Source organism: Phaethon aethereus (genome assembly GCF_964289735.1).
Source record: "Phaethon aethereus genome assembly, chromosome: 1".
Classification (NCBI taxonomy): Eukaryota; Metazoa; Chordata; class Aves; order Phaethontiformes; family Phaethontidae; genus Phaethon; species Phaethon aethereus.
The window spans coordinates 56,632,082-56,657,985 of NC_138575.1; the positions used below are offsets into that span (position 1 = coordinate 56,632,082).

At 47.3% G+C, this 25,904-nt stretch overlaps 2 protein-coding genes across 2 annotated transcripts; both read right to left on the reverse strand.

Moving 5' to 3' along the window:
- Positions 1-2,056: 2,056 nt before the first annotated feature.
- LOC309412610 (cytoglobin-1-like) lies at positions 2,057-5,961 on the reverse strand (the record flags this gene model as incomplete). The annotated part of the gene is made up of 3 exons (XM_082009552.1): positions 2,057-2,381; positions 3,610-3,841; positions 5,867-5,961. The coding sequence occupies 3 exons, from the start codon at positions 5,959-5,961 to the stop codon at positions 2,253-2,255; spliced, it is 456 nt and encodes a 151-aa protein (XP_081865678.1). The 3' UTR covers positions 2,057-2,252.
- Positions 5,962-12,200: 6,239 nt separating this feature from the next.
- On the reverse strand, positions 12,201-17,334 carry LOC309417082 (heat shock 70 kDa protein 12A-like; the record flags this gene model as incomplete). Its single annotated transcript, XM_082014491.1, has 4 exons — positions 12,201-13,246; positions 14,133-14,304; positions 14,663-14,887; positions 17,053-17,334. The coding sequence occupies 4 exons, from the start codon at positions 17,332-17,334 to the stop codon at positions 12,201-12,203; spliced, it is 1,725 nt and encodes a 574-aa protein (XP_081870617.1).
- Positions 17,335-25,904: the final 8,570 nt, after the last annotated feature.

Consider the following 25,904-nt stretch of genomic DNA (forward strand, 5'->3'; position numbering starts at 1 on the left):
AAACCATACAGCTTGGTGTGAGGGCCTTGGTCCCACTCACCGGTGGTGGTCCACAGGAAATCTCTTCCGGCCACATTTAGGTATGACATTTCCCTTAGGTTTCTCTTCACAGGATCAAAGTTATCCCTAAGAATGCATACAGTATGTGTAGCACCATGTATTTACTGGTTCAGTAAATAAAGAGTGTGTTTGGTTTGCCTCCCAGGTATGTGAATCTTGCTGTTTTGCAGATGCACAGTGAGGTATGAGGAAAGTCAGGCAGGGTTGTGCAGTGAGGCTACTGGGAAACTGGGAACTCAGCTCAGGTATTCTCAATCTCAAAATGTCATCTAATCGACGCTCTATTGGGAAGCTTCCTTCCATTCTTTGAAATCTAAAGTAAACATAAAAATAATGGCCATGTACTCCTAAACCACTCACATCATACAAATTTTTAAAATTTAATGTGTCCCCGCTTAATTAATATCCATATTTAATGGATATTAAAAAATAACTGATCTCTACTTAAGCCAGAGTTTGGTTTGTTTCACACACTTTGCTTTTGCTACACCTCTCTCCATCACAGGAGCAGGGAACACAAGAGCCTTAAACCATCGGCCAGTGTTGTCAGGCCCCTGACAGCCCAGGATGTCTATGGCAATGATGAGCACATCATTACAACTAACCATTGTCATGGCAAATAGTGCTTTTAACGTGCATTAAAGCAAGTAAATAAAAAGGGGAAATTATCTTAAGCTTTACAGAGTGTTACCTACTTGTGCTCCCTCAAAGAGATTTGAGACTATAAATAGTTTTTTGCAAGTCTTGTTCTTTTCTTACAATACTTGGCGATGCTGTACAATATGCTTCCCCTTCTCCCAGAGCTGAATAAAATACCGAATCCAATAAAGCAGTCTGCCCCATCCTCCCTCTCTGGCAAGAGTTCATCTTCTGGACTTGGGATTTCAGCATCCTTTGCCAAACAAATGGGAGGAAAACTACGCATCGAATGAAAGAGAATTCTGCATTTTTAGCTGTTTACAAAGTTGCTTCGTCGTCAAGTGAAAAGCTTCCCTTCCCACCATCCGAGGAGCCTGATTACTGCGAGTGTGATGGGCGCCTGAGTGGGAGCTTGAGCTGGTTTTGGTAAACCTCCCAGTACCACCAGTAACCGTGCACTGTAACCAGCCACCGCTCCCGTGCATCGCGAGTGCCTTTTCCGTGCTACAAATGAGAGGACGCACCTACTTTCTCTGTGTTTATTGCGTTACACCGAAGCAAAATGGCACGTGCTTATTTGCAGTTGTTAGCTGATGATTTCACCACACCTAAGGAATACAAGGAAAAGCAATTAAGTAGTTCGGGACTCGGTTCCCACTGAGGGGGGGCCCAGGCTGTGTGGCAGGGCAGGATGAGGGCAGTGCTGTAGAAAGCCCACGCTGAGCTGAGCCCACCGCAGTGCCCACTGCGGGCAGCAGCCTCCCTCAGCTGGACGTATTTTGCGTAGCACAGGAGCGAGTGACCTTCAGCACTATCGCTCCTTCCTGGGTACGTGGCCAGAGACATTTGCTGGGAGTAGCACCGTGTAATCCATGTGCTGGAGGTGGCCATCCCCCGCCCAGAGGGACCCAGTGGCGACCGCATTCAGCGTGGCCATCCTTTGTGCTGAAAGTTGCTCCAAGAAGCCTCTCCCCAGGCTGGGAGACTCCACCGGCTCACACAGGACGGGACTTTCCCCGTGTCTTTCTCAGTTAGTCTTTCCCATACACCACTCCCCCCATTGTTTTAGTTCGAAAACAAGACAACACCCGTGTCGCTTAAATAATGACCTCTACAAAGTCCCTAGAGATGCTTCAGAATGGTCTCCTGTTCATCATTCATGAGGATGGAGAGGTATTAGCTGAGATAAAGACTGCTGGTGCCTCTCTGGGCCGGTGCTGCTGAAAGAAGCGAGTCTTTCTCTTTGGAACAGCAAGCTTAAAGTCATCATCTTAAAGTGTAGTCTTCAAGGACTGTGGCCAGAGGAATCCACCTGGAGCACCGAAGCTGCAAAGCATGTCAGGATTTGTTGGTTGGCTTTGATGTATCTGTAGGTTTCACTTAACTGTAGAAACTCAGTTTGCTAAGGAAATTACTGACTTCAATATCTATATTATATAAGCCTTTTTTTTTGCCTTTCTTTTAATTTTTCATTCTCCCAACTGTGGCTGGAGGCCCAAAAGCAGCAAATCAGTGCTGGCGACACGTTTGAAGAACCTGGACGTTGCACATCCTCACCAACCCGCCTCTTTGTAGACGTTGTTCAGCTGAGTGCAGATTTCATTGGTCACCTTCTCAAAGGAAGTTTTGCAGTCTCCGCCAAATTTCTCCTCCATCAATTGCAAGATAATGTCACAGATAATCTAAACAAGGAGAAGGGAAGAAACAAACGGTGTAAACTTTCCTCCACATTAGAAAAATACATATTTTTAGTTGGGATTCTTGGAGGATGGAAAGGGGGTGCAAAACCAACTCAATAGCATATAGCATGCAGAGCTGGAAACTGGTCATGGAAAATTAGGTTCATTATAGAATTCACCAAAAATTTTAGTCACGTTGTTGTTTTTAACTATCCTGTATCTAGTTAATGCTGACTGCACCCATATACACAGCACTTAAAGACTGCTGTACAGGACTGGTTCACTTTGTCCATCTACTACAATCCTTCTCCTGACAGTGGACTGTCCAAAATGTTTAGAGGCCATGAGGATCACATGTTGGACAGCTATGGAATACATGGTTTGGGGGGGAAGTTTCTTCCTAGTCTTTCCTGCTCGTTAGCTATCTAGCACTCTGTAGCAAACAAATTTGTTTGTCTTTACAGTCACTAGGTAGGTGATATACTTTGAAATGTCAACTCCGTTTCTGTGCAGCATATATTATTTTGTGTGCATCTTTAACCTGAAAAAGTCTTTTCAGGATCTCTCCAGGCAGAAATCCTCTCTTATTCACCCACTGATTGAAAATTGGGCCTACTACTTTGGAAACCACCCTCTTGGTGCCTAAGTGACCTTTGCCAGAAGGTGCCTCTTTTTGCATTTTGTGCTGCGTAAGGCAGACAAAATAGTTATAAACACCATCTGCTAGTGACCTTAGGTGGACTTGGGCAAGTCATTTGATCCCATGTTTATTATCTGGTTTTGTTTAGTGATGGCAATGGTGTTGCTGTTGTTGTTTAATAACGACTGGTTTAGTTGTCCTAGAAAATCTCAGTTCTTGTTATTAGAGAAAATATAGACATCATGGACTGAAGTCCAGCGTAAGCTGCTTTTCTGTGTCTTGTTATTAAATGACGAGCGTGTGTGAATCCTGTTGCACTGAGAAAACCCATTCAACTCGTGGGCAACTTGGCAGCTCCCACCTGAGCAGACCTGCCTGCATCACATCTGCTGCACAGCCTCCTTCCCAACAGATGCCGGATCTCTCATTCCTGCTATCTTCCACCACTGACCGCCTCACCTTGCACCATCTCCATTCTCTGAAGCATATATATATTTATATATACAAAGCCTGTTTTCCTCCATTCTTCCCTTCCAAGGGGAAGACATCCTCCCATCACAACACTTCCTGGGAAGAGGGCTGCTGGCTCACCCTGAAGTTTTTGGGGTCAATCTTCAGCTGGGTGGCATGTTTCTGGCCGAGTGGGTTCACTATCCCAAGAAAAGCTTCAGAGTTGTCCAGGTGTTGCACCATGTCATTGATGGCAGTGAAAACCCTCTTGCCGTGGCCCCTGACTTGATCTGACTGTTTCATCTCTTCGGCGGAGTCCATGCCTTTGAAGTGTACGAAGTAGGACTTGGTGTCTGGGTGCTCTGTAAACATCCTGTTGAGAAATGACAGATGTCCTAACTTGTGGACCAAAGGATTGATGCAGATATGGCTTCACGTTCCAAGCCTTATCTTATGCATTTATTGCCCTTTTTCCTTCTCTTTATTAGAACAGACATTTCTTTCCCCTGCATTTCTTGGTTCTCCTTTGCCCTTCCCACCTGTGCACAGCCCCTGTGCCAATGGCAGCCTGTTCCCTCCTTCACCTCTCCCGAGGTCACTTCCCTTTGTTCACTCCACCTTAAAACCTACCTATCCTGAATTTATTCTGCTGCTTCTAAAGTAAACATTTCCTCAGTGTTGACTCAATGTTAGGTGGAGATAAATTCCACAGGGCAGTGGCAGCACATTCATACGGGGTGAGTGTGATGGCACAATAGTCCCTAAGATGGTCTGCACAGCAAATATGTCCACTGTGCTCTCAGTGGGTGTTTCCATGGAGAAACCCTACTGTTTGTTTTGTTACTTAACCCCTTCCTAGAGTCCATCCCAAAGCTTTCTTACTGCCTGTGATGGATTGTTGTTTGAGTACCAGGTACTGTTCATGTCATTTAAGGTAACACAATTCAATGCCCCTCGTAAAGGAATTGTCTTTTATAATACACCAATTACAGTCATCTTGGTCTGGCTCTTAAAAAAGCAGTTTACTCCATTGGGTAAACCAGTTACCCACCTGAAATAGCAATGGCAAATTCCAGATTGCATTTCACAGAGTTACAGGATGGTTGGGCTTGAAGAGACCTCTGAAGGTCATCTTGTCCAATCCCCCTGGTCAAGCCGGTTGCCCAGGGCCATGTCCAGATGGCTTTTGAATACCTCCATGGATGGAGACTCTACAGCCTCTCTGGGCAACCTGTGCCAGTGCTCAGTCACCCTCACAGTGAAAAAGTGTCTCCTGATGTTCAGAGGGAACCTCTTGTCTTTCAGTCTGTGCCCATTGCCTCTGGTCCTGTCCCTGGGCACCACTGAGAAGAGCCTGGCTCTGTCTTCTTTGCATTCTCCCTTCAGGTTTTTATACACATTGATAAGATCGCCCTGAGCCTTCTCTTCTCCAGACTGAGCAGTCCCAGCTCTCTCAGCCTCTCGTCATAGGAGAGATGCTCCAATCCCTTCATCATCTTTGTGGCCCTTCACTGCACTCTTTCCAGTATGTCCATGTCTCTCTTGTACCGGGGAGCCCAGAACTTCTCTAAAGTCAGGGCTGGGGCTGTAGGACACTAAGGGAAAACCTTCTAGAGTAAATTACCCTGGGGAGCCAAGCCACTGGAGGCTACTAGCATTTTATAGCTGCATTTCTGACCCTAACTGTCCTCAGGTTGTGTAGACTGCAGAAGGAAAGAGCAGTGCATAACATTTTTTGAGGCTGATCCAGGCACAAGATGTGATAGACAAGAAAGCCAGAGGCAGTGGGAAAGGCATGATTACCAGAAATAGTATTTGCATATTCAGTGATCAGTGCATATGGAGGTGATGTAAGTCCCAGCTGAGAGAGGGATATGTGAAAGGTAAATAGAAGAAACTTCAGTCTTATGGAAGAACAGAGGAAAACAGAGTGAAAACTAAGAGAGGAAAGCCCACGGGAAGGGTACAATACAATGAAATAGATGGGCTCTGGACTGGAAAGGCTGAAGGTGAATCAGAAGAGAAATATTGAGGATGTGCAAGTTTAAAAAAAATCATTACAGGAGTTTAGATGTAAAGGGGAAGAAGGAAAAAGGGCCCATGTTTTCTTCCCATTCTCTTTCATACCACACTTTCTTTTCTTTACCTTAAATGGCTGCAGTGAAGAAATTGTTCTCATCTCTTCTTCCTTTCCCACCCCCTCTCTGCTTTCCTTTTATTTTTCTTTCTCCTCTTCCCCATTTCTTCCCTGAGGTGGGATAAACCACAGCAAACCAAAATGCTCCCAGCAAGGGCTGCATGAAACACATCGAGACATGCTCCTAGGTGGTAACTCCATCCTTCTTGCCGTTCCTCATTCAACCCTCTGGGGTAGCAGCAGGACAGGATCTTTCCTTACCTGACCAGCACAGTTGTCCCATTGTCCTCAGCATCCACATACATCTTCTCCCAGGCTCCACGGGCGCTTTGCACCTCTGCTTCAGAGAACAACATGATGGAGGAGATGTTGGCAACAAAGGGCGCAGCAGGAGGGAGAAGGACAGGGAGGTCCTGGCTGGGCAGTTCTGCTCCAGTTCTCTCCTCCTCTCCTCGGGGCTCTCTAAATACTGCCCCAGGAATTTAAGAGCTCTTCAATGGACTCTTTGTCTCCATTCTCCTCGGTCACATTTCTGCAGGCTTTAGGGCTGCCTAATCACTTTTAATCAGGAAAGAAACCAACCACATGAGGAGGGAGGACTAGCACTCTCGCCATGGTGTCAGGTGCCAGAGCAAAGATCTCGCTGCCTGAAGATTGAAGGGAAAAAAGGGAGTTTTCCGTGGGGAAGAAGAAGATCAGCTCTCCTCCCCTCTCACCACTGCCAAGGTCAGTGCTTGGCTTCTCTTTCCCAAGGGGGACCCTTGCCAGAGCACTAACTTTCCTCATTTTCTCCCAAGAGCACTGCTGTGCCACGGGCAACGAGATGCCCTGCCGTCTCCTCTTCCCAGGGCCTCTTGGTCCTTCAGTCGTCCAAAGATCCCGTTTCCAGCTCCAGCAACCCCCTCCAGCCCTGCTTGCGTGCCACGGTCACTGCGTTGCCACAGCACTCTGGTTTAGCAAGGACTCGCCCCGCGGCTGCTCCCAGCCTCGCTACTGGGCGGGTGTGAAGTATCACCAGCCCACCACGACCACGTTGCAGGGATGGTGGTGGCAGCATGGGCACAGCATCTGTGGACACGGTGCCCTGGAAAGCCACCTCATTTTGATGCAGAAGATGATAAATGGTGCTGGACAGCCAGGCCGGGAGCACAGGCGTTTCACTACCCTCATCCTCCTGGGATGTCTGTCCTACCCCTAAGCCTACCTGGCTGGGAAGGAGAAAGAGATAAGGGGCAGGAGAAGGGCCAGCGTGGAGCTGAAGATGATGCCTACGGGCCCGTAATTGTCACGGTCACTTGGAACCAGAGTAAAAAAAAAATCTTGGATAATCCACACGGCGCCTGGGCTTAACCTCTGGCAGGAATGTTCTGGTTAAGTCCAGGGCACGCACACAAAATCAAGGCTAAGGGGCTTGAGGAACTGCTGCTGGACGCCAAGCGCAGACAAAAACTCGTATTGTTTGGGATGGTTTAGAGGAGGGAAGGAACAGGCGCGAGGGGGGAATGTGTGGCACAGTGAGCACAACCAGCCAAAGAGCCCAGAGCAGAAGAAAAGTGGTGGTTGCAGCCTCACAGAAACCAATGGGTCTTGGTGGGCTTGTGTCCCACCGCTGCCGAGTGATGCCTCAAATGACTTCACTGAAGCTACCCGCCGCTGTCCCCCCTCTCCCTTTTCACCACAGCAAGCAAAGAGTGGTCTGACAGAAAGCTGGACAGCCTTCTGCTTCCTCATCCCAAAATCCGCAGAAAAATGCCCCAGATTTCAGGAGATCCCCAGGCGGGGGACACGTGGTGCTGCCGGGACCGCTGCCTCTTTGAAGGCAAACACAAACCTGTGAGATGCCGGCCGACCGAGCCCCACCGCCCGTGCAGGGACGCAGAGGAAAGAACAAGGACGTCACCACAGGAGTCGGTGAGTCCCAGGCCTCAGGAGCCAAAACCGCCTGGGAGGAGTTGGGTGGGAAAGCACCAAGTTTTTGATCGAGAGCAGAACGTGTGGCGGGTGCTTGTCATGGGTGGCCTGAGAGGGAGCAAGCTGCTGAGCAAAGAGCGGTGCCAATTTTAGCCGAAGGGAAAGGGGCCCAGGCAGGTCTGGAGCGTGGAGGTAGAGCTGCGTCTTCTTCTGCATGTGGATGTGTACGACTACTCACTTGCAACTTCTCCTCCTCTCTGTAGGTGTCGTGTTCTCCTCGTGGGTCCTGGTGCACCCTGACTTGCTGTAGACACTTTTCAGGAGAAGCTGGAGCACAGTGGTGAGCCCAGCACTCTGGTCTGAGCTACGGTAGCAATGCACATTGCTCAAGGATGCATCTTCCCACTTAGCTTTCTTAGCCTTTTACTCTTCCTCTCCCTTGTTCGCCCTTCCCTTCCCTCCCCTTTGTTTTTTCTTTGCAGCAGCTCACAAGCAAACCTCAGGTTCACTAGAGGACATCTCCTCTGCTCTTCCCAGTCTCATCTGGGACGTTGCTTTATGAAGGCACTCATTCCCTCGATATATTGTCAGACATCCTGTCATGGGCCAAAAAACAACTGTTTTGAGTTGGGAAATTTCAATCAAATTAATTTGTTGCCAAGTAACAAACCAACCAACATTTAGGCATCTCTCTTCCCCCCACCCTGGTCCCCCACGCCTGTGCTGCAGGTTACATCCAGGCCCTTTGGTGAGACCCTGGGTGGTGCTGGAGCTGGGGGTCATGCGCAGGGGTCCCTTTGCTCTCACTACTCCTTCTATCCTACTCAACTGCTCTGGCATGGGCTCCTCCACCGGTCCCTGTCCCTTTGGGTGTCCTCGTGTCTTTGTCCCTCTTCAGGCAGCTCTTTTCCTCTGGTGTCCCTCTCCTGCTCTGCTGCCCCTCCTGCCCCTGCCCTGCCATGTCCCTTGTGTCTCCTCCTGCCGTGGCCCCATCTCTCCTTTTTCAGTATTCACTGCCCTTTCCTAAACATGTTTCCACAGAAGTACCATAAACTCGTCTAGTTTGTCCAGTTTTGGGGTGCAATGGGTCAATTTTGTCTGGTGCCAAGCCAGCTGTGAGCAGCACATGGCAGTCCCTGACCTCCTGCCGCACAGACAAAAACAATGATGCCTCAAGCATGTCACCATGCTCTCTGTGACGCACTTTTCTGTCCTTTCCTTTCACCTTCTGGTGTTACTTTTACTGTTTTGGAAAACTATCTCCCATTTTCCCCCTGCACAATTTGCCAAGTCCTTGTAAGATGAACACAGTAATTCCTCATACAGTTTTGACATCTCTAATAAGATTACACACATCTGTACTACACCTCAGGGGTTTCTAGAAATTGAGGAGAAAAAAAAAGACTCCAGAAGCCTATTTTTTTTGGCCTCAAAATGGTATTGCTGTGAAAAAATTGTGGTTTAATCATAAAGTCATCACATTTTTGCCAACGCTCACCCTCCCCACCCTGTAGGAAGAGGACGCGTGCTTGGTTTATTTCTTTTTCCTCTCCCATGGTTTGTTTTGTTTAATATCCCAAAGGAAATGAATGCTCTTAAGTGTAATTTCTGCTGAATGGGGAGAAGTGTTTCCTAAGGGGGGTGCTGGGCAGCGCTGCAGATACAGCCCCGGCCACAGACGGGATGCTCCTCAGCAGGCAGGGTCAGGCCGAGGGGCCGAGGGCATTGGGAAATCCTGAGCAGGGAGCACAGCCGCAGTATTTCGGGCTGTGCGCGGCGGCCAAGCTTTTCCTGGCTCTGTGCCCAGCCAGGGAAGCAAAGGACGTGGCCTCCTGCCGCGGTGCAGGGAAACGGCGGCGGTTCTGCGAAGTGGGGTTTGTTTCCTTTCGGTTTCTGAGAAACCACGTGCTTTAGGCAGAAGGCAGCCGGCGAGCTCCGGTGACAGAAACAGGCTGCATTTTCTACCTGCCCAGACATTTAGAATCCGGCAGCAATGACTGCCTGCAGAGCTTGTTGATGCCCTGGTCACAGGCACCGCAAAGCCGCCCGTGTTTTCTTCTCCTTGAAAGTTTGTGACCTGTTATTTAAGTTTCATATTTAATATAAATGAACCACCCTATTTATTATGCAACAGGGGTTAACCCCCAGCTCAGCAGACGTACCTGTTGTAGATGACGGCTGGAAATGGGCTCAGCAGCTATAATTCTTATTTTCCCAACACCCTCCATATGGTCAGACCGAGGTTAGAGCCCCCCATAGCAGGTATTGCCAGGTTTCTCGGATGCTCAGTTTGAGATGCTGACACTCAGTGCTGCTTTTACAGAGATGACAAGCACCCGCATCTGCTCTGTGCTCAGTCCCCGCGGTTATCAACATTACTAGCTCATCAAAACAAGCAAAATTAGGAGGTGCGATCACGACTGCTGGTGTCAATGTCTGACTGACAAAGGCCACATAGCACAGGGGTGGGAAAGACCTGGGGCAGACACAAGCAGCTTTCCCAGCTGCCACCAGACTGCACTTCTCCCTCTCGTTCAGAGAGCAGTAGTGGGCTGGGCAGGAGCTATGTGGCACTTTGCGTGGCTGAAGTCCAAAGGGTAAAAAAAAGGCAGGAGTACTCAGCTACTTCTTCACACCTAGCCACCCAGAATGGCTCTCACATGGTTTACAGAGAAGTACCCTTTGACACAATAGAAAGGCACACAGGTTTCTGTTGTGAATACTTTTATTGCGTGCATAAGATTTCAAATGTGAAAAAAAAAAGGCGATGTGTTCAAAATAGTTCGTTTTTTATACATCATAGGGCATAGCATATGTACAGATTAATGCTCTGAATGCTGCTTTAGTGATTGCATTAAGTGCATGGCTAGCGGTGATTCTGACGCAGTATTACAACTAACAAAGATGCCAGCACGGAGTTTTCATGCAGTGTACCCAGCTAACCAAGTATCTGCCCTGGGACAGACTGGTGTTGAGCAGGGAAACTCTACACTCTTAGTGAAGGGGAAACAAAAAAAACTACAAAACAACCCCAACAAGAGATGCAAAGGTAGTCACCACATCCCACCACCAGACTGATACCCAGCCAGTTTACAAGCAATAGCTACTTTGGAGAAATTCCCCCCAGTTTCGTTGCTGAGCAGGAAGTTCCAGGGTATGGAACATCCCCTTGGTCAGTTTGGGTCAGCTGTGATGGTTTTGTGCTCTCCCAGCCCCTTGCTGCCCTGAAAGCCCCCACCTAGAATTTATGCTCGAATCAAGGGAAAAGCTGGACATGAGCCGGCTATGTGCACTCACAGACCAGAAGGCCAACCATATCCTGGGCTGCATCAAAAGCAGCGTGGCCAGCATGTTGAGGGAGGTGATTCTGCCCCTCTACTCTGCTCTGGTGAGACCCCACCTGGAGTCCTGCATCCAACTCTGGAGCCCTCAGCACAGGAAAGACATGGACCTGTTGGAGCGAGGCCAGAGGACGCCACAAAAATGACCAGAGGGATGGAACACCTCTCCTATGAAGACAGGCTGAGAGAGTTGGGGTTGTTCAGTCTGGAAAAGAGAAGCCTCTGGAGACACCTTATTGCAGCCTTCCAGTACTCAAAGGGGGCTTATAAGAAAGATGGGGGCAGACTTTTTAGCAGGGCCTGTTGCAGTAGGACAAGGGCTAATGGTTTTAAACCAAAATAGGGCAGATTTAGACTAGATACAGGGAAGAAATTTTTCACAGTGAGGGTGGTGAAACATTGGCACAAGTTGCCCAGAGAGGTGGTAGATGCCCCATCCCTGGAAACATTCAAGGTCAGGTTGGACGGGGCTCTGAGCAACCTGATCTAGTTGAAGATGTCCCTGCTCATTGCAGGGGGGATGGACTAGATGACCTTTAAAGGTCCCTTCCAACCCAAAGATTCTATGATTCTACCTACAGCTACACAGAGGGGCTCAGGCAGTGGCATAAGCACTATTCTTATAGTGCATGCATACATTGCGTATCTGCAATGTTACAATCTGGCATTCATATCTGCCCAGTTAATGAGATCAAACCACCTAATGGTTTAATGGAAACAACAGTCCCACAGGTTTTGGATACAAGCTCCCAGATTACATTGAGTTACTACTTCACAGAGTATCTTGACTGGGACAAGAGCACTTTAATTACACACAATCTATATAAGTGATGTTCCGAAGAAAACTCAAATGCATTGAATGTCACCCCAGCAGAGTTAAACCTGGACTCCAGATAAAAAGACCTGATATCAGAGGAACACGGGATGTAGATGAAAAAAGACATCAGTCTAAAAGAAATAGTTATGGGCTGGTATATGTGGAAGTTAGACACCCATCCAGAAGCTTTGTATCAAACACAGGTAGGGTACAGATTATTATATTGGTGGTATGCACTGTCGTGTTCAGACATGCAACGGGGCTAAGCTAGAAGGGCAAGAGATAAAGCAGCAGATAAACCTGCTGTCAGATACAACAGAAAGAGAGGTGTTGGACTCAGACGGTGGTTGGTGAGGAATGGAAGGAACCAGAGAATCAGACTAGCAAACTGTTTACCTGTGCAAGCAGAAGAATGGATGATGGACTTTATTGTCCATTTGCCTTCTCTATTGTAGTAGTTATTACCTCCCACTAAAGCCATACTCTCCCTTGAGTTTTTTTCCCTGCTGCTTGATGTATGAAGCATTTACACAGCTAAAAAATCTATCATAACTGTCCGACTTTGTTTGGAAGTAATGTCAGTACATGTGGCTTTAAATTCAGTGAGCCCAAATTTAATATCCAGCTTCAGCTGGCGTTTCTTCCCCAGCCTTGTGTCTGGCATTGGCACTGTACAGGAACCAAGTTGTTCTATCCCTTCCTCATCTACGTATTGAGCATCCTGCTTTTCTGTACAATAGAAAGAAAAGCATGCACTTGTTTGATCTGGTTCTGTTGGATGGAAATTATAGTGGGCAACTTCATTTATATTCACTGACTCCTCAATTCCCACCAATTTATCGAAGAGATCTGTGCAATAAATATAGCCGTCAGCTTTTGAGACCTTTAGTTTATGGATGTCATGGATAGCAGCATCAAATTTACGACTAACTGCTATGCCATAAGTCCGAGCGCTGACTCTTGAGGCAACAATGTGTGGATTGACTCCAAATAAAACAGCCCCTTTTGCAATGGCCACTTGGGCCTCCATTGGACAAAGGATATGATACTTCTTGCTAAAGGCCTGACTGATTGCGTCTCTCAAGATGATGCTAGATGCAAAGCCTCCCACAAGCAAAATGTACTGGACCTTGGCCATCTCAGGCTTGTCAAGAATTTCCCTCAAAGTACGAATGATATTTTTGATACTGTAGTCAAAAAAGCTCTTCATTTTCTCATATGTAATCATGATCATCCCATCACACCACATAGCTCCTTCTGCTTTTTTGAAGAAGTGGGAAATGTCCTTCTTGCGCTCTGCCACTCTGGTCAAGTTGTAGTAGCAGTGTATGTAGACCGCTTCCCTGCTGGCAGAGCATTTCTGTAGACTGAAGTTGTACATCATATATTGTAATTCGGTAGGGTGGCTTTTCACATATTCATCCCATACACCATCATTGAATATTTCCTCAAGGAATTCAGTGAATTTTTCATCCACTCTGTTGCCTCCCCATCCACCTCCAGCTGCCTTGTGTAACTCCTTCAGGTAATGATTTTCTTGGATCTCATGTACCGTGATGTCTATTGTGCCCCCTACACACACAAACACAAATGAAGTTAGCTGTCGTCTTTCTTTAAAGTACATGAGGTCCTGACTTTCCACTGAATATAACCTTACCTTCTGAACTCCTGGTTCACAAGTGCGCTTTTCTGCTGCTTTCTTTTCTCATCCTCACTCCTCCACTATTGCCTGCACACCTTTAGATTTCCTAAATTTACACACTTCTGTTTACAAGCCTGGTCTCTCAAGGCTCCTACAGTAATTGCTGATGAGAGCTGGATGCTCTGACTTGCTCCCTGCACAAGCTGATCTCCTTTCTGATCACAAAAGGACACTGGCCTCCTCATACAGATAGTTAACTCCTGCCTTTTGATATACAAGCCCTGAGTTAAAAAGAGCAGGGGTGGTGAGACTCTCAGAAACTTGTGGTCCTCTTGATGCCTTTTCAGTATTGGTTCACAATAACCAGACCGCTGTTGGCAGGAAATTCATGACACACCGAAAAAACTTGCATAGGAAACTAGAGAAATTGCTAAGAAGTTCTCCATCAAATGTTCTTAATGATTTACTCTACAAAGCCTGCTAGCTAATCTCTTTGGTCAGTTCACTGGGCACTACACGTGCTCCTGCAGAGGAGGCTGTGAGCTCAGGCTATACAAAAGGATGTGGGTGCACATCAGTGGCTGATGCTGGGATATGGTGCAGACTGGTGCTGTCTTTTCTTCCCATTTTTCTGCCTGCCCATGGATCTCGTTAAGTGAGAAATAACAATAAAAACCCCATGACAAGCACAGCTCTGGGACCCCAAGCTCTGGGACTGCACTGCAGCCCTTTGGGAGCCCACTGTCTCAGACACTGCAAAACAGCCATGCTCCGCGCCCAGCAAAGATGGCACCTGTTAAATAGGGAAAGTTTTACCTCCACAGTCAACAACAACATACTGGATCCCCGGGGAGTCTTCAAACTTCTTCTTGTCACTGCTGTCTGCTATAAACCCTTCCTGTGGAAGCTGTTTGCACCACAGCGATGCAGCCTCCGGCTCCAGGGCAATAATCAGCTTCTCAGAAATCATGTCAGAGATGAGTCCTGCCTAAAATCACGAAAGAGAAGTGCCAGTTCAAGGAGAGGTGGCGAGACCACTGCTGCAGAAACGCCACCCGCTAGAGAGGCTGTTCTTACCCCAGGACACCACGCTGGGGTGGTGGCTCTTGCAGTGCTGATCTCCATGGGGCTCATTTCTACATGGCAGTGGGGGGAAAGGGCAAAGCAGTTGTTACTGCTGGTTTGGGACATCCTCTTCCCCACAGCCCCCAGCATGGGAGATTTCTCTCCCTGGTAGACTGAAATTTGAGATACAGGTTGTTTAAATGTTGAGGAGTTCCTCTGCTTTGATGGGTGAAGAAATCTCCGAAGACAATTTGAGGAAGTGGGATAACCCCTGCATTTACCTCTTTTGCCGCCAGCCGCATGAACTGCCTGGCAGCAGCACTCCATATGGCTGGGACGGTAATGACCCAGGTGATCTCGTCCTGGTCGCAGACAGTTTGGAAAGAGGCCTCTTGGATGGTGTTCAGCGCGTGATTCTTCAGGTAGCGCAGGCTTTCCGAAAAGACCATCAGGGCGGGAAGCAGCTTCCCATTGCTGGCTTTCAGCTCCATGCCAGAAGTGACTTTCTACAAAAACAGGTCTCATGGTCACATGTGGCAGTCTCAGCAAGAGACCTGTCACCTTTATACTTAACACTGCACAATATATGGCACAGAAGGAGGTCCTGCCTCCAAACCTGAGTAAATTCCCAGCAGTGCCTTCAGTATTGTGGCAAACGGCAGTCTAATAGACACAGGTCAGCTACGAAACCTCTTACCCACAACATCTGTGATTCAATAGGCAAAATACCAATGTGTGTGGTTGGTAAGTCAGCTGTTTCTCCTGGGCCAAATTTTGTAAAGACCCTGTAGACCTTCCTGAACAGCCAGTGGGGAGAATTGTACTTTCTATGTGACACCACCATACACCATAGACCATAGACCATATACCATACACCATACACCACCATACGTTTCCCAGGTTTATGTATAAAGACTTCACACCTTTCTCATTGTACCTATACTTCTGTGTATGACATTAACAAAATATATGCTGGACAAACATGTAGACGAATTACGCTCTGGCCTGACACAGTTCCTCTGTAATGTGTCCTCTTGACTTATGTGTCCCCCTGGTTGTATCTGAAACTTGAGGTAGGTGGCTGCTTGGACACTTTTTTAGTCTCTTCCAGGAGACCAAAACTCCCTCCATGAGTCCCTGATTGCCTGCTCTGTCTAGAAAGAGTGGGAATTGTTGCCTGTATAAAATAAGGTTTTCAGGAGCCAGCCTTCGCTGCACAGTGCTTCTCTCTGTTTTGCTTCAGCAGCCACCAAAGATGTCCCTAAATCACAAGGATTATCAAGCGGATAATCAGCTCCATGAGCTTGGGATTCTTTACAGCCAATGGAGAAAAACAGGCCAGTCCAGGTGCTGCCCAGCACACAACCAGGAAAGCTGAGGTGAATCCTGTTCTGAAGGTGCAGCCACTTAAGAGAAAGGGAAACTGTGTTCATTTTTACTCACAACCTCGTTTCCTGTCACTGTTGCTGAGTCAGTTAGGAAGGGTTGATACAAGGATATATATTTCCTCCATGGACACTTTCTATGGAGATTAAGAAATAATTACTGATGTATCTGGGAACTGGTGTTCCCCTTTCTTGTCTCTGAGCCCTTCCACAGAGAGGCTGTGGAATCGCCATCCTTGGAGATATTCAAAAGCTGGCTGGACAATGGTCCTGGGCAACCAGGTCTAGGTGACCTTGCTTGAGCAGGGAGATTGGAGCAGATGACCTCCAGAGGTCCCCTCCAATGTCAACTGTTCTGTGATCCTGTAAGGAAATTTCCCTTAAACATTTTCTTCTTGGGTGCAGGGAAATGGAGCTGAACTAAAACCTCCCTCCAACCCCCTCTGAAAGTGAGTGAGAACCCACCACTCCCCACAGGTGACACTGTGGCAGACCACATCATTCCAAGCTTTCCTGGGGAGGGAAGTCTTCACAGAGCACTGCCACCCACCACATCCAGTTCAGCCCTCATTGCTTAGCACTGGGGGGTGCCAAAGAGCAGACACGAGACTTTATCTGGGGCTGGCTCTGTACTCTGGGCTATTCCATCTTTGGGAGGCCCTTGTGGGACCTCGGAGCAGAGACAAGGAGGCCCTAAGGTAACCTAATGTTTGGCTGAATGAGCAAATCCAGAAAAAGCTGTGAAAAATTCTGAACTAGCACAGAGCTTTCAGAGAGAAATTATAGCCACTACACACTTGAAGGACAACTACCCACCCTTAAATTGGCTTCAGCATACCATTTCAGGGCAGAGAGAGGCAAGCTAGAGGGAGGTGTATAGCATGGAAGAAGCCCTTTTGGTGATCCCAAAGCTGCCCACCTCCTTTGAATTACAGGAAGCCTCACTTGTTCCCTCCGGAGGACTGAGGCAGGGAGCCCCAGAGGGAGGCTAGTTTCTCTGGATCAGGGCAGCTTTTTGTTAAGAACAAGTATTTGGCTTCACCGAGGTGTGCAGTCAGGTTTTGTTGTCTGTATACAACGAACAGCATCATAAAGGAATGTCCCATGAAGCCTTTGACTAATCAAGTAAAGAAATTTCTTCTTCAGTTCATCAAAATGCCATTTGATTTCCATTTATTCATCCTCAACAGCCAGATTACTCAGCCCTCTTCACCAGTTCCTCTACTCCTCACCCCTCAAACAAATGAATAGCTCTGACTCCCATTAGCAGTAACTGTGCCACCTACCGTGTTGTACAGCTTCATCTTGAAGTTCTGGAAGAAATACCAGTTGTCAGCTTCGCTGGAGGGCAAGCTCTTGTACTTCATCACAGCATCGTAGCCAAACTTCCTGAACTCCTGCTTCTGGTTGAATAGGACGCACGTGGGCGTCTTCGGGGTCTTGAGCCCATGCTCTGTTCCCCAGTACACCTGGCGGATTTGGTCTGTACCTGAAGCAAGGGAAAAACAGTATCCACTGTAGGACGTGCCAAAATCTATAGCGACCACGAAGACCGACTTGCTGGCCATGGCCGATGGCCGCGCAGAGGTGCACGGCTCGGGGAGCTACAGAGGAGTAAACGGGACTGGGAGGAAACTGAAACTACTCTGGCTGATACTGCAGGGTGAAGCCACCCCCTCGACTTTATTGGCTGGAGAGGTGTATGATACCAGACTCAGTGCAAAGAAAGCGTGCCTTTTCCCGTAAAAAGGAGGGGCTTGTTCCTGTTATTTATAGCAGAAAAGTCCCTTTGTGGAAGCAAGTGCCTGACACCTGCAGCAGCCTCCTGCGCTCCTGGCAGCACAGTCCCCTGTGCTGCCACTCATTTCGGCAAATATTTTCTGCTGCTGTAGAAGCATGGGTACACCTGAGTTTTCATCCTACGGCAGGACGGGGTTCTATGAAGGACTCTGTCGGGGCGCTGATCCTAGAGAGGCGACTGCAGAAGGCGGCAGGTAGGTTGCACAGGGGGTGTCTTTGGCTAAACTTACCGAGTTTAACCTTAGCAGGGCTGGATATTTCTACAAAGTCCCTTGGGGGGTTGCAACGAAGGGCTGCAAACGTTTCCTGACTCTGAAATATTTCAATAAAAGCTCTGTTTTCTACTTCCTAGTGTTCCTATGTGTTATAGGGTTGGCTAATTTCCTCAAATTCAGCTCAAGTTCAGCTCCAAGGGCTGAGACAGATCTTAAATGGATGTAAGAGGAAAAGAAATGGGGAAGAACAGTTTAAATAGTGTAACAGATCTTGGGCTTCGGGGACTCGGTCTCTGAGTTCATCAGTTTTTGCAGGGAAAGGCTGACTTAAATGCAGATTTTATACTGGATTGTTGAGCTTAAAGGGAAAAAAAAGTGTCCTCAGTGAAAGACTGAAAATGATTTAACTGGAAAGGAACTGGATTTAACTGGAAAGGAATCCATCCAAGTAAACAAAACCGAAATCTGTTTCAGTGGGAGAGGAGAGGGGAGATGCTGAGAGAGAGGGGCAGGACAGACCCTTGCACCAGCTGTGCAGACTTGGATCAGCATAAACTGATGGCGAAGCCTGTTGCTTAGGCTTTCAGCTTTCTCTGACGTTGCTTTGTGGCAGGAAGGAGCTTGCTGTCTGCTCCACCTGTGTCTGAGCAGCAGGAGCACCTCAACCTGGGATTGTCTCTGCAATAATAGTTGATGTTTGGGATCCTCATTAGGAAACAGGGCACAGAGCAGTTGTAGAAATAAAAAATTATGTTGACAACATAGAGCCTCTATTAAAAAAAACCCACATCCATGTGTTGCAAAGTTGGTTTCAGCAGAACAGCTACCTGCATTTTTGGGTTGGGTTTTGGTCTGGGTTGAGTTTATTTTCCAGGAGTTGTCTCTGTATCCTGCCCACTTCATCTAGCCCTAATGATTGCTCAGACCCTCCTCCTATTTTTGGCAAACCCTGTCCTGTGCAGTCCTCTGAACTGTAACAGGCATCATCTGGGGGAGTGCTAGCTCGCTTCTGCCTAAACTGCGTCCAGGTGCGTGCTGGGCCATCATGTGCCCTGGAGCCTCGATCCTGGCTCTGATATATTTGCTAGCATGGATATAGCCATGGAGCCTGTGCTTATGGGGCTGTCTCTTGTAAGGTACCTGTTTAGAGTATGTGATCTTTCTTTCCCTTCATTTCAAGAATTCCCTTTTCTTTTTCCCCCAGACAAACATTTGGCACCTCGGGGCAACCATCAGCCTGTGGAGACGAAACTTCAAGGCTGGAGGACTTATATCATGATCTGACAGAAAGGCTGGTGCAGGTAGAAAAAGAAATAAGGTGAGTGTGGTGACCAGAAATTACAGTGTTTAGCATGGCCTCTGAGGATCAGCTGCAGCTGGTGTACACTAGGACAGGTTGGACAGAAGACTACAAATAAGCCAGACAAAAGGAGGACTCTGAGTTAGCACCAAATTTGGGGCTATATTGGGAACCCAGAGCTAAACTACAGAAGCTGTTTGATCTGCACCATATAACATGCAGATCTTTCTTACAATTTTGGAGTATTTTATTTGCACTGTTGGTACTGACTTTTAGAACCACAAACCACCCACCTGGCAAAGCACAGCCTTGAGAAGCTTTGGTCTCTATATATTTTTCCCTACGGGCTGAGCAGGAATTGGAGGGAGGAAGTTTACCTTGTGCATTTCTTAGGGCTTTAATGGATACTTGCCTACTGACTGTAATGTGGTTTATTATTTCTTTCTTCCCGTGATGGATGGACGAACAGCAAGAAAAAACTTTGGTCTGACTCTGTTGATACTCGACTACAATTTCTGGAGAGCTGCTACAGGTAATGTGATTCTTTATATCAAGAGTATATATAAGAGGGGAAAATCATAAATATTTCTGCAACTGTCACTGAAACATACTTCAGCCTTGGTTATCACAGCTCTGTCCTGCAGGGCAGACCAGATTTTCATTCTCCTGTTTGACTGCATTGTCATGGCCAGGCATGAGTTGCCTCTGAAACAGGTTTGTCTCAGAGTGCAAATCAGGGTACATGACCGGGACACATGACATGAAAACGTGTCATGTTGCGAGATGAACTTTCATTTTTGTGCTAATACTTCTCTGAATATGTAATGGCTGCCTTAACAGCAGCAGCCCTCAATATAAAGGCATCCAGCCTAATATAGAAAGCAGCTCTGGGGACAGTTGGAATAGATGTGCAGAGGCAGTCCTGGGTTTTTGCCGTAAAAACTCCCCTCTTGTGAACTAGGCAAGGGCTGAGGGAAGACATAGTGGTGGGAATACTGGCAAGAAGGAGGGAAAATGTTAATCAGTGTCGTGGTTTAGCCCCAGCCAGCAATTAAGCACCACGCAGCCGCTCGCTCCCTCCCCCCTTTCCCCAGTGGGACGGGGGAGAGAATCAGGAAAAACTCGTGGGTTGAGATAAGAACGGTTTAATAGGACAGAAAGAGGGAAGGAAACAGCACTGGTAACAACAATAGTAATACCAACAAAGGAATGTACAAGAACAAGTGATGCCCTATACAGCAGTTGCTCACCACCTGGTGATCGATAGTCCATCCCCAAGCAGCGATTCCCACCCCCCAGCTAACTCCAGTTTATGTACTGGGCATGGCGTTATATGGTAGGGAATATCTCTTTGGCCAGCCTGGGTCAGCTGTCCTGGCTGTGTCCCCTCCCAGCTTCCCATGCACCTCCATCCTTCTTGCTTGCAGGCCAGCATGAGAAGCTGGACTGTCCTTGACTGCTTAGCAACAACCCAAAACATCAGCACATTATCAACATCATCTCATCCCAAATCCAAAATGTATCCTCACACTAGCTTCTGTGAAGAAAATCAACTCTATCCTGGCTGAAACCAGGACAGTATCCACCCCTTATTCCATACCATTTATGTCATGCCAAGGTCCTACACTTTTCAATACATTCCAATTATTCATCATTACTCTTCTTGTCTTTTAATATATACACACCGATACCATTCTCTTAGTCCATGGGCCATCGCTTTAAAATGTCTTTGGAGTTCATTTGGTCCATGACTTTGGGCTTCATCCATCATAGCAGTCTCTCGGGGCAGGGGAGATGCTATGTGGTGTTGGATTGTTATCTGGCACAGTCCATGTCCATGATCTGCAGGTTGAAGATGTTGATTTTGAGGAAGTTGCTGGGCACAAGCTGCTGAAGCCAGTTCTGGTTCCATCACCGCTGCACATTGCTCGGTTTCAGTAAAGCTCATTCCCCATCGGTCTGGGTGATTCTTACTGTAATACTATTGATATGGTAGATACCAACCATAGTAGTAATGACATAGCATATTGTGTAGCAATTAACATAATACAATTCAGATCATTGACTTTTTTCACCCAAAATCAAATCTCCTTGAGGTACACATCGGACTTCCCCATCCTTCTGCATTACCCACCAAGTGCACCCAGGTCTCTGGGCAAAGGCAATCCCACGAATAGGTTTTCATTTGCCTGAGGCAGGAGTAACCCAGACTGTCTTCCCCAGCATATTTTTTACGTGCACCACAGGGACTTTATCCCCTTCTACAGTACACAAAAGTTTTGATTGGGTAGGGCCGACTTTATTGGTAGATCCCCTAGTATTGACTGGCCAGGTGGCTTTTGCTAAATGTTTATCCCAATGTTTCAATGTTCCGTCACCCATTGCTCTCAGTGTAGTCTTTAATAGTCCATTGTATTGTTCAATTTTTCCGGAAGCTGGTGCATGATAGGGGATGTGATACACCCACTCCATGCTCTTTGGCCCAGGTGTCTATGAGGTTGTTTCAGAAATGAGTCCCATTGTCTGACTCAACTCTTTCGGGGGTGCCATGTCGCCATAAGACTTGCTTTTCAAGGCCCAGGATAGTGTTCCGGGCAGTGGCATGGGGCACAGGATATGTTTCCAGCCACCCGATGGTTGCTTCCACCATTGTAAGCACATAGCGCTTGCCTTGGTGAGTTTGTGGGAGTGTGATATAGTCAATCTGCCAGGCCTCCCCATATTTATATTTCAACCATCGTCCTTCATACCAGAGGGGCTTTAAACGCTTGGCTTGTTTGATCGCAGCACATGTTTCACATTCATGGATAACCTGTGCAATAATGTCCATGGTCAAGTCCACTCCTCGATCCTGAGCCCATCTGTATGTTGCATGTCTTCCCTGAGGGCCCGAGATGTCATGGGCCCACTGAGCTATAAATAGTTCACCCTTACTAAACGTGCTGACTTCCGTTTCCAAGATTTCTTCTTTTGTACAGGGGCAACTGATACCGGGACGGGCTGGTTCTCTGGTTCAGCTGCAGCGCCTGTCACAGGGGTCAGAGTAGCCATAGTGCCCGTTGCAAGAGTCTGAGTAGCTACAGTACACATCGCAGGGGTTGGAGTAGTGGCAGTGCCCGTCGCAGGGGTTGGAGTAGTCGCAATGCCTGTTGCATTGTCGTCAGACCCAGAGAGCCTCTCTCCCCTTTCAATAGTGTTAAATAGAGCTCGGTAGGCATGGGCCAGGCCCCAGCACATTGCAATGATTTGTGTCTCCTTGGAGCTGCCAGGCCGACAGCATACTTCTTCCAAATATTCTGCTAGTTTATCAGGATTCTGCACTTGTTCGGGAGTGAAGTTCCAAAACACTGGAGGTGCCCACCGCCCCAGGCATTTGCCCATGCTGTTCCACACACCCTGCCACTCATAACTATCCAGCCTCGGGGTAGATCTCTGGGTGATATTCTTAAATTGCTTGCTAATCTTAGACAAAAGTGAAACAATATTCCCCAGAAGTACCAACAGAAGTATTTTAACTACCCAAGGGTGTTCAAAATACTGAAAAGTTGTTGTGATGAAGGAGGAAACATTATGGTAGAGGGTAGCAAAGGTGCCATTCTGCATTTCCTCCATAAAAAGCCTTTTGGAGGAAGAAGTATAATTGCTAATTGTCTCCACAAGATAGTACCCAAAACACAGTAACGGCTTTAGTACAGAGCTCAGATACCACGTTAAGCTCAAGGTCAGTGTCCTAAAAACAAATATCCCAGGCAAGACATCACTAATCATTGCAGAGTACAGCAGCCTGCAGAAGCCAACACCGATCTTTAACATGTACAGCAAAGGCGAGAGTACGATGCAAATCAAATAAACTGATATCATGACCTGCAACCGTTATTATCTCAAGCCCTTCATGCCCCACGTTGGGCATCAAAAAGGATGGTCAAGGTTTAGCCCCAGCCAGCAATTAAGCACCACGCAGCCGCTCGCTCCCTCCCCCCTTTCCCCGGTGGGACGGGGGAGAGAATCAGGAAAAACTCATGGGTTGAGATAAGAACGGTTTAATAGGACAGCAAGAGGGAAGGAAACAGCAATGGTAACAACGATAATAACACCAACAAAGGAATGTACAAGAACAAGTGATGCCCTATACAGCAGTTGCTCACCACCTGGTGATCGATAGTCCATCCCCAAGCAGCGATTCCCGCCCCCCAGCTAACTCCAGTTTATGTACTGGGCATGACGTTATATGGTAGGGAATACCTCTTTGGCCAGCCTGGGTCAGCTGTCCTGGCTGTGTCCCCTCCCAGCTTCCCGTGCACCTCCACCCTTCTTGCTAGCAGGCCAGCATGAGAAGCTGGACTGTCCTTGACTGCTTAGCAACAACCCAAAACATCAGCATGTTATCAACATTTTCTCATCCCAAATCCAAAACATAGCCCCACACTAGCTTCTGTGAAGAAAATCAACTCCATCCTCGCTGAAACCAGGACAATCAGGAGGAAAGAAAAATAAATAACAGCCTGATGGATGGCATCTTGGGGATAAAATGCAAACGTAAATCATTCTCAGTGATTAAGGCCAGCAATGAATAAACTTCAAATAGTATAGCTGGATGTCCATACCCTTCCTTGAAGAACTTTGTGGATAAGATGCTTTCCTGTTAGGATTTCCATGAAGGCAGGCTGTGGTATTTTAGTTTCTGATCACGGCTGGAATATCTGTGGGGTCATGAACGGTTTGCAGGTGTGCAGTCATGGATAGCCTGGTAGTGAAGGAATACTCAGACTTTCTGAAACCTTGCAGCTTTCTTCCGAAGTGGCTCAGGTTTGAGACTTGGGTTGATATAAGGCAAAGATTCCCAGACACTGGACCTAGACTCAAATGATGACCAAGCTCAATCACTTGTGTCCCTGAGTTTGTTTGCCTAATTACAGAAGGCTGTCAGGAAACCAGTCTAGATCCAGACTACACCTCCCAAATTCAGGTCTTCATTCTTGGTTTGTCTGTCTCCTTAACATAGATTGTTTTCATCCATCTATAGGCAGCATGCTGCATCTGATCATTACAAGACACAGGAGTCCAACAACCCTGATATTCCTTACCAGGAGGGACACAGGAGCTATCAGGAGTGCGTATTGGGTTTTTATGAATTTCCTGTTCTCAGTATTGTCCCTTCACCTACAGCCAGTCATCTTCCTCTACTATGCATAATACATGTACCACCTCCAAAGTTAGACAAGCTCTGAACACAACATTTCTGTGTGCAGTAACGAGGGTAATTCAATTGACAGAGCAGAAACTTGATGGGATAATTCACAAGATCAGAATATTAATATAAGTTGGTATGGCTTACTCTGAAAGGAGAGGAAGAAAACATGGGACAAGAGGTGCCCTTTATATTCAGGCTGCATGTACTTGTTCTGAGATCAGTAATACAGAATCATAGAATCTTTGGGTTGGAAGGGACCTTTAAAGGTCATCTAGTCCATCCCCCCTGCAGTGACCAGGGACATCTTCAACTAGATCAGGGTGCTCAGAGCCCCGTCCAACCTGACCTGGAATGTTTCCAGGTATGGGGCATCTACCACCACTCTGGCCAACCTGTGGCAGTGTTTCACCACCCTCACTGTGAAAAATTTCTTCCCTGTATCTAGTCTAAATATACCCTCTCTTAGTTTAAAACCATTACCCCCTGTCCTGTTGCAACAGGCCCTGCTAAAAAGTCTGCCCCCATCTTTCTTATAAGCCCCCTTTGAGTACTGGAAGGCTGCAGTAAGGTCTCCCCAGAGCCTTCTCTTCTCCAGGCTGAACAACCCCAGCTCTCCCAGCCTGTCCTCGTAGGAGAGGTGTTCCATCCCTCTGATCATTTTTGTGGCGTCCTCTGGACTCGCTCCAACAGGTCCATGTCTTTCCTGTGCTGAGGGCTCCAGAGCTGGATGCAGGACTCCAGGTTGGGTCTCACCAGAGCAGAGTAGAGGGGCAGAATCACCTCCCTCAACATGCTGGCCACGCTGCTTTTGATGCAGCCCAGGATATGGTTGGCCTTCTGGTCTGTGAGTGCACATAGCCGGCTCATGTCCAGCTTTTCCCTTGATTCAAGCATAAATCCTTGGTGGGGGATTTTAGGGGAGGTTGTTAAGCTCTCCTGGAGTTTTTCCCGGGCGCTCTGCAATTTCCTACCTCACAGCTTTTTTTCTGGGATTGAGACTATTCAATAGTAGCAAGTCCACTGTTGTCCCAGTGCCCAAGTACAAATAAAGAGATCTCACAAAATAATCTGTTTCAGAGCATTTCCTGGAGGGGTCACCCAAAAAGAGCTTCAGGAGAAAGAGGAGTATAAGAAGCTGAAAGAGAAGAATAAACAGCTAGAGGCAAGGTAAGGTATTTATTCAGATTTCTGATGCAATGTGTGTTTCTACATTGAAAAGCCACTTCTTGCACCCTCCAGTCTTTAGGGACTCTTTGTTTCTGACTAGACAGCCTGGACACTTTCTCCCCAGACTTCCAACCTGCCAGCATCTCTTTGTAACTGATTTCTGGAAGATGGCATGGGTTGTTCTGGAAAAGGAAGGAGACATTCCCAAGCTGAACATGTTAATAAAAGGAATCATCTTACAATGACATAGGCAAAATGCCACTCTTTGATCAGATTCCACTGTGATCATGCAAAATTGAGCTGAGAAAGCACTGTTTTGCACATGAAAGCTGCTTGCCATCTATATAATATAGTTGAGAAGTACATTGTAGAAAATATGGGATTCATGAAATAGATTCATAATACACTTTAAGAGTTACGCTTATTCATTGTTTCATCTTGTCTTAGCTAAGTTTTTTAATATCC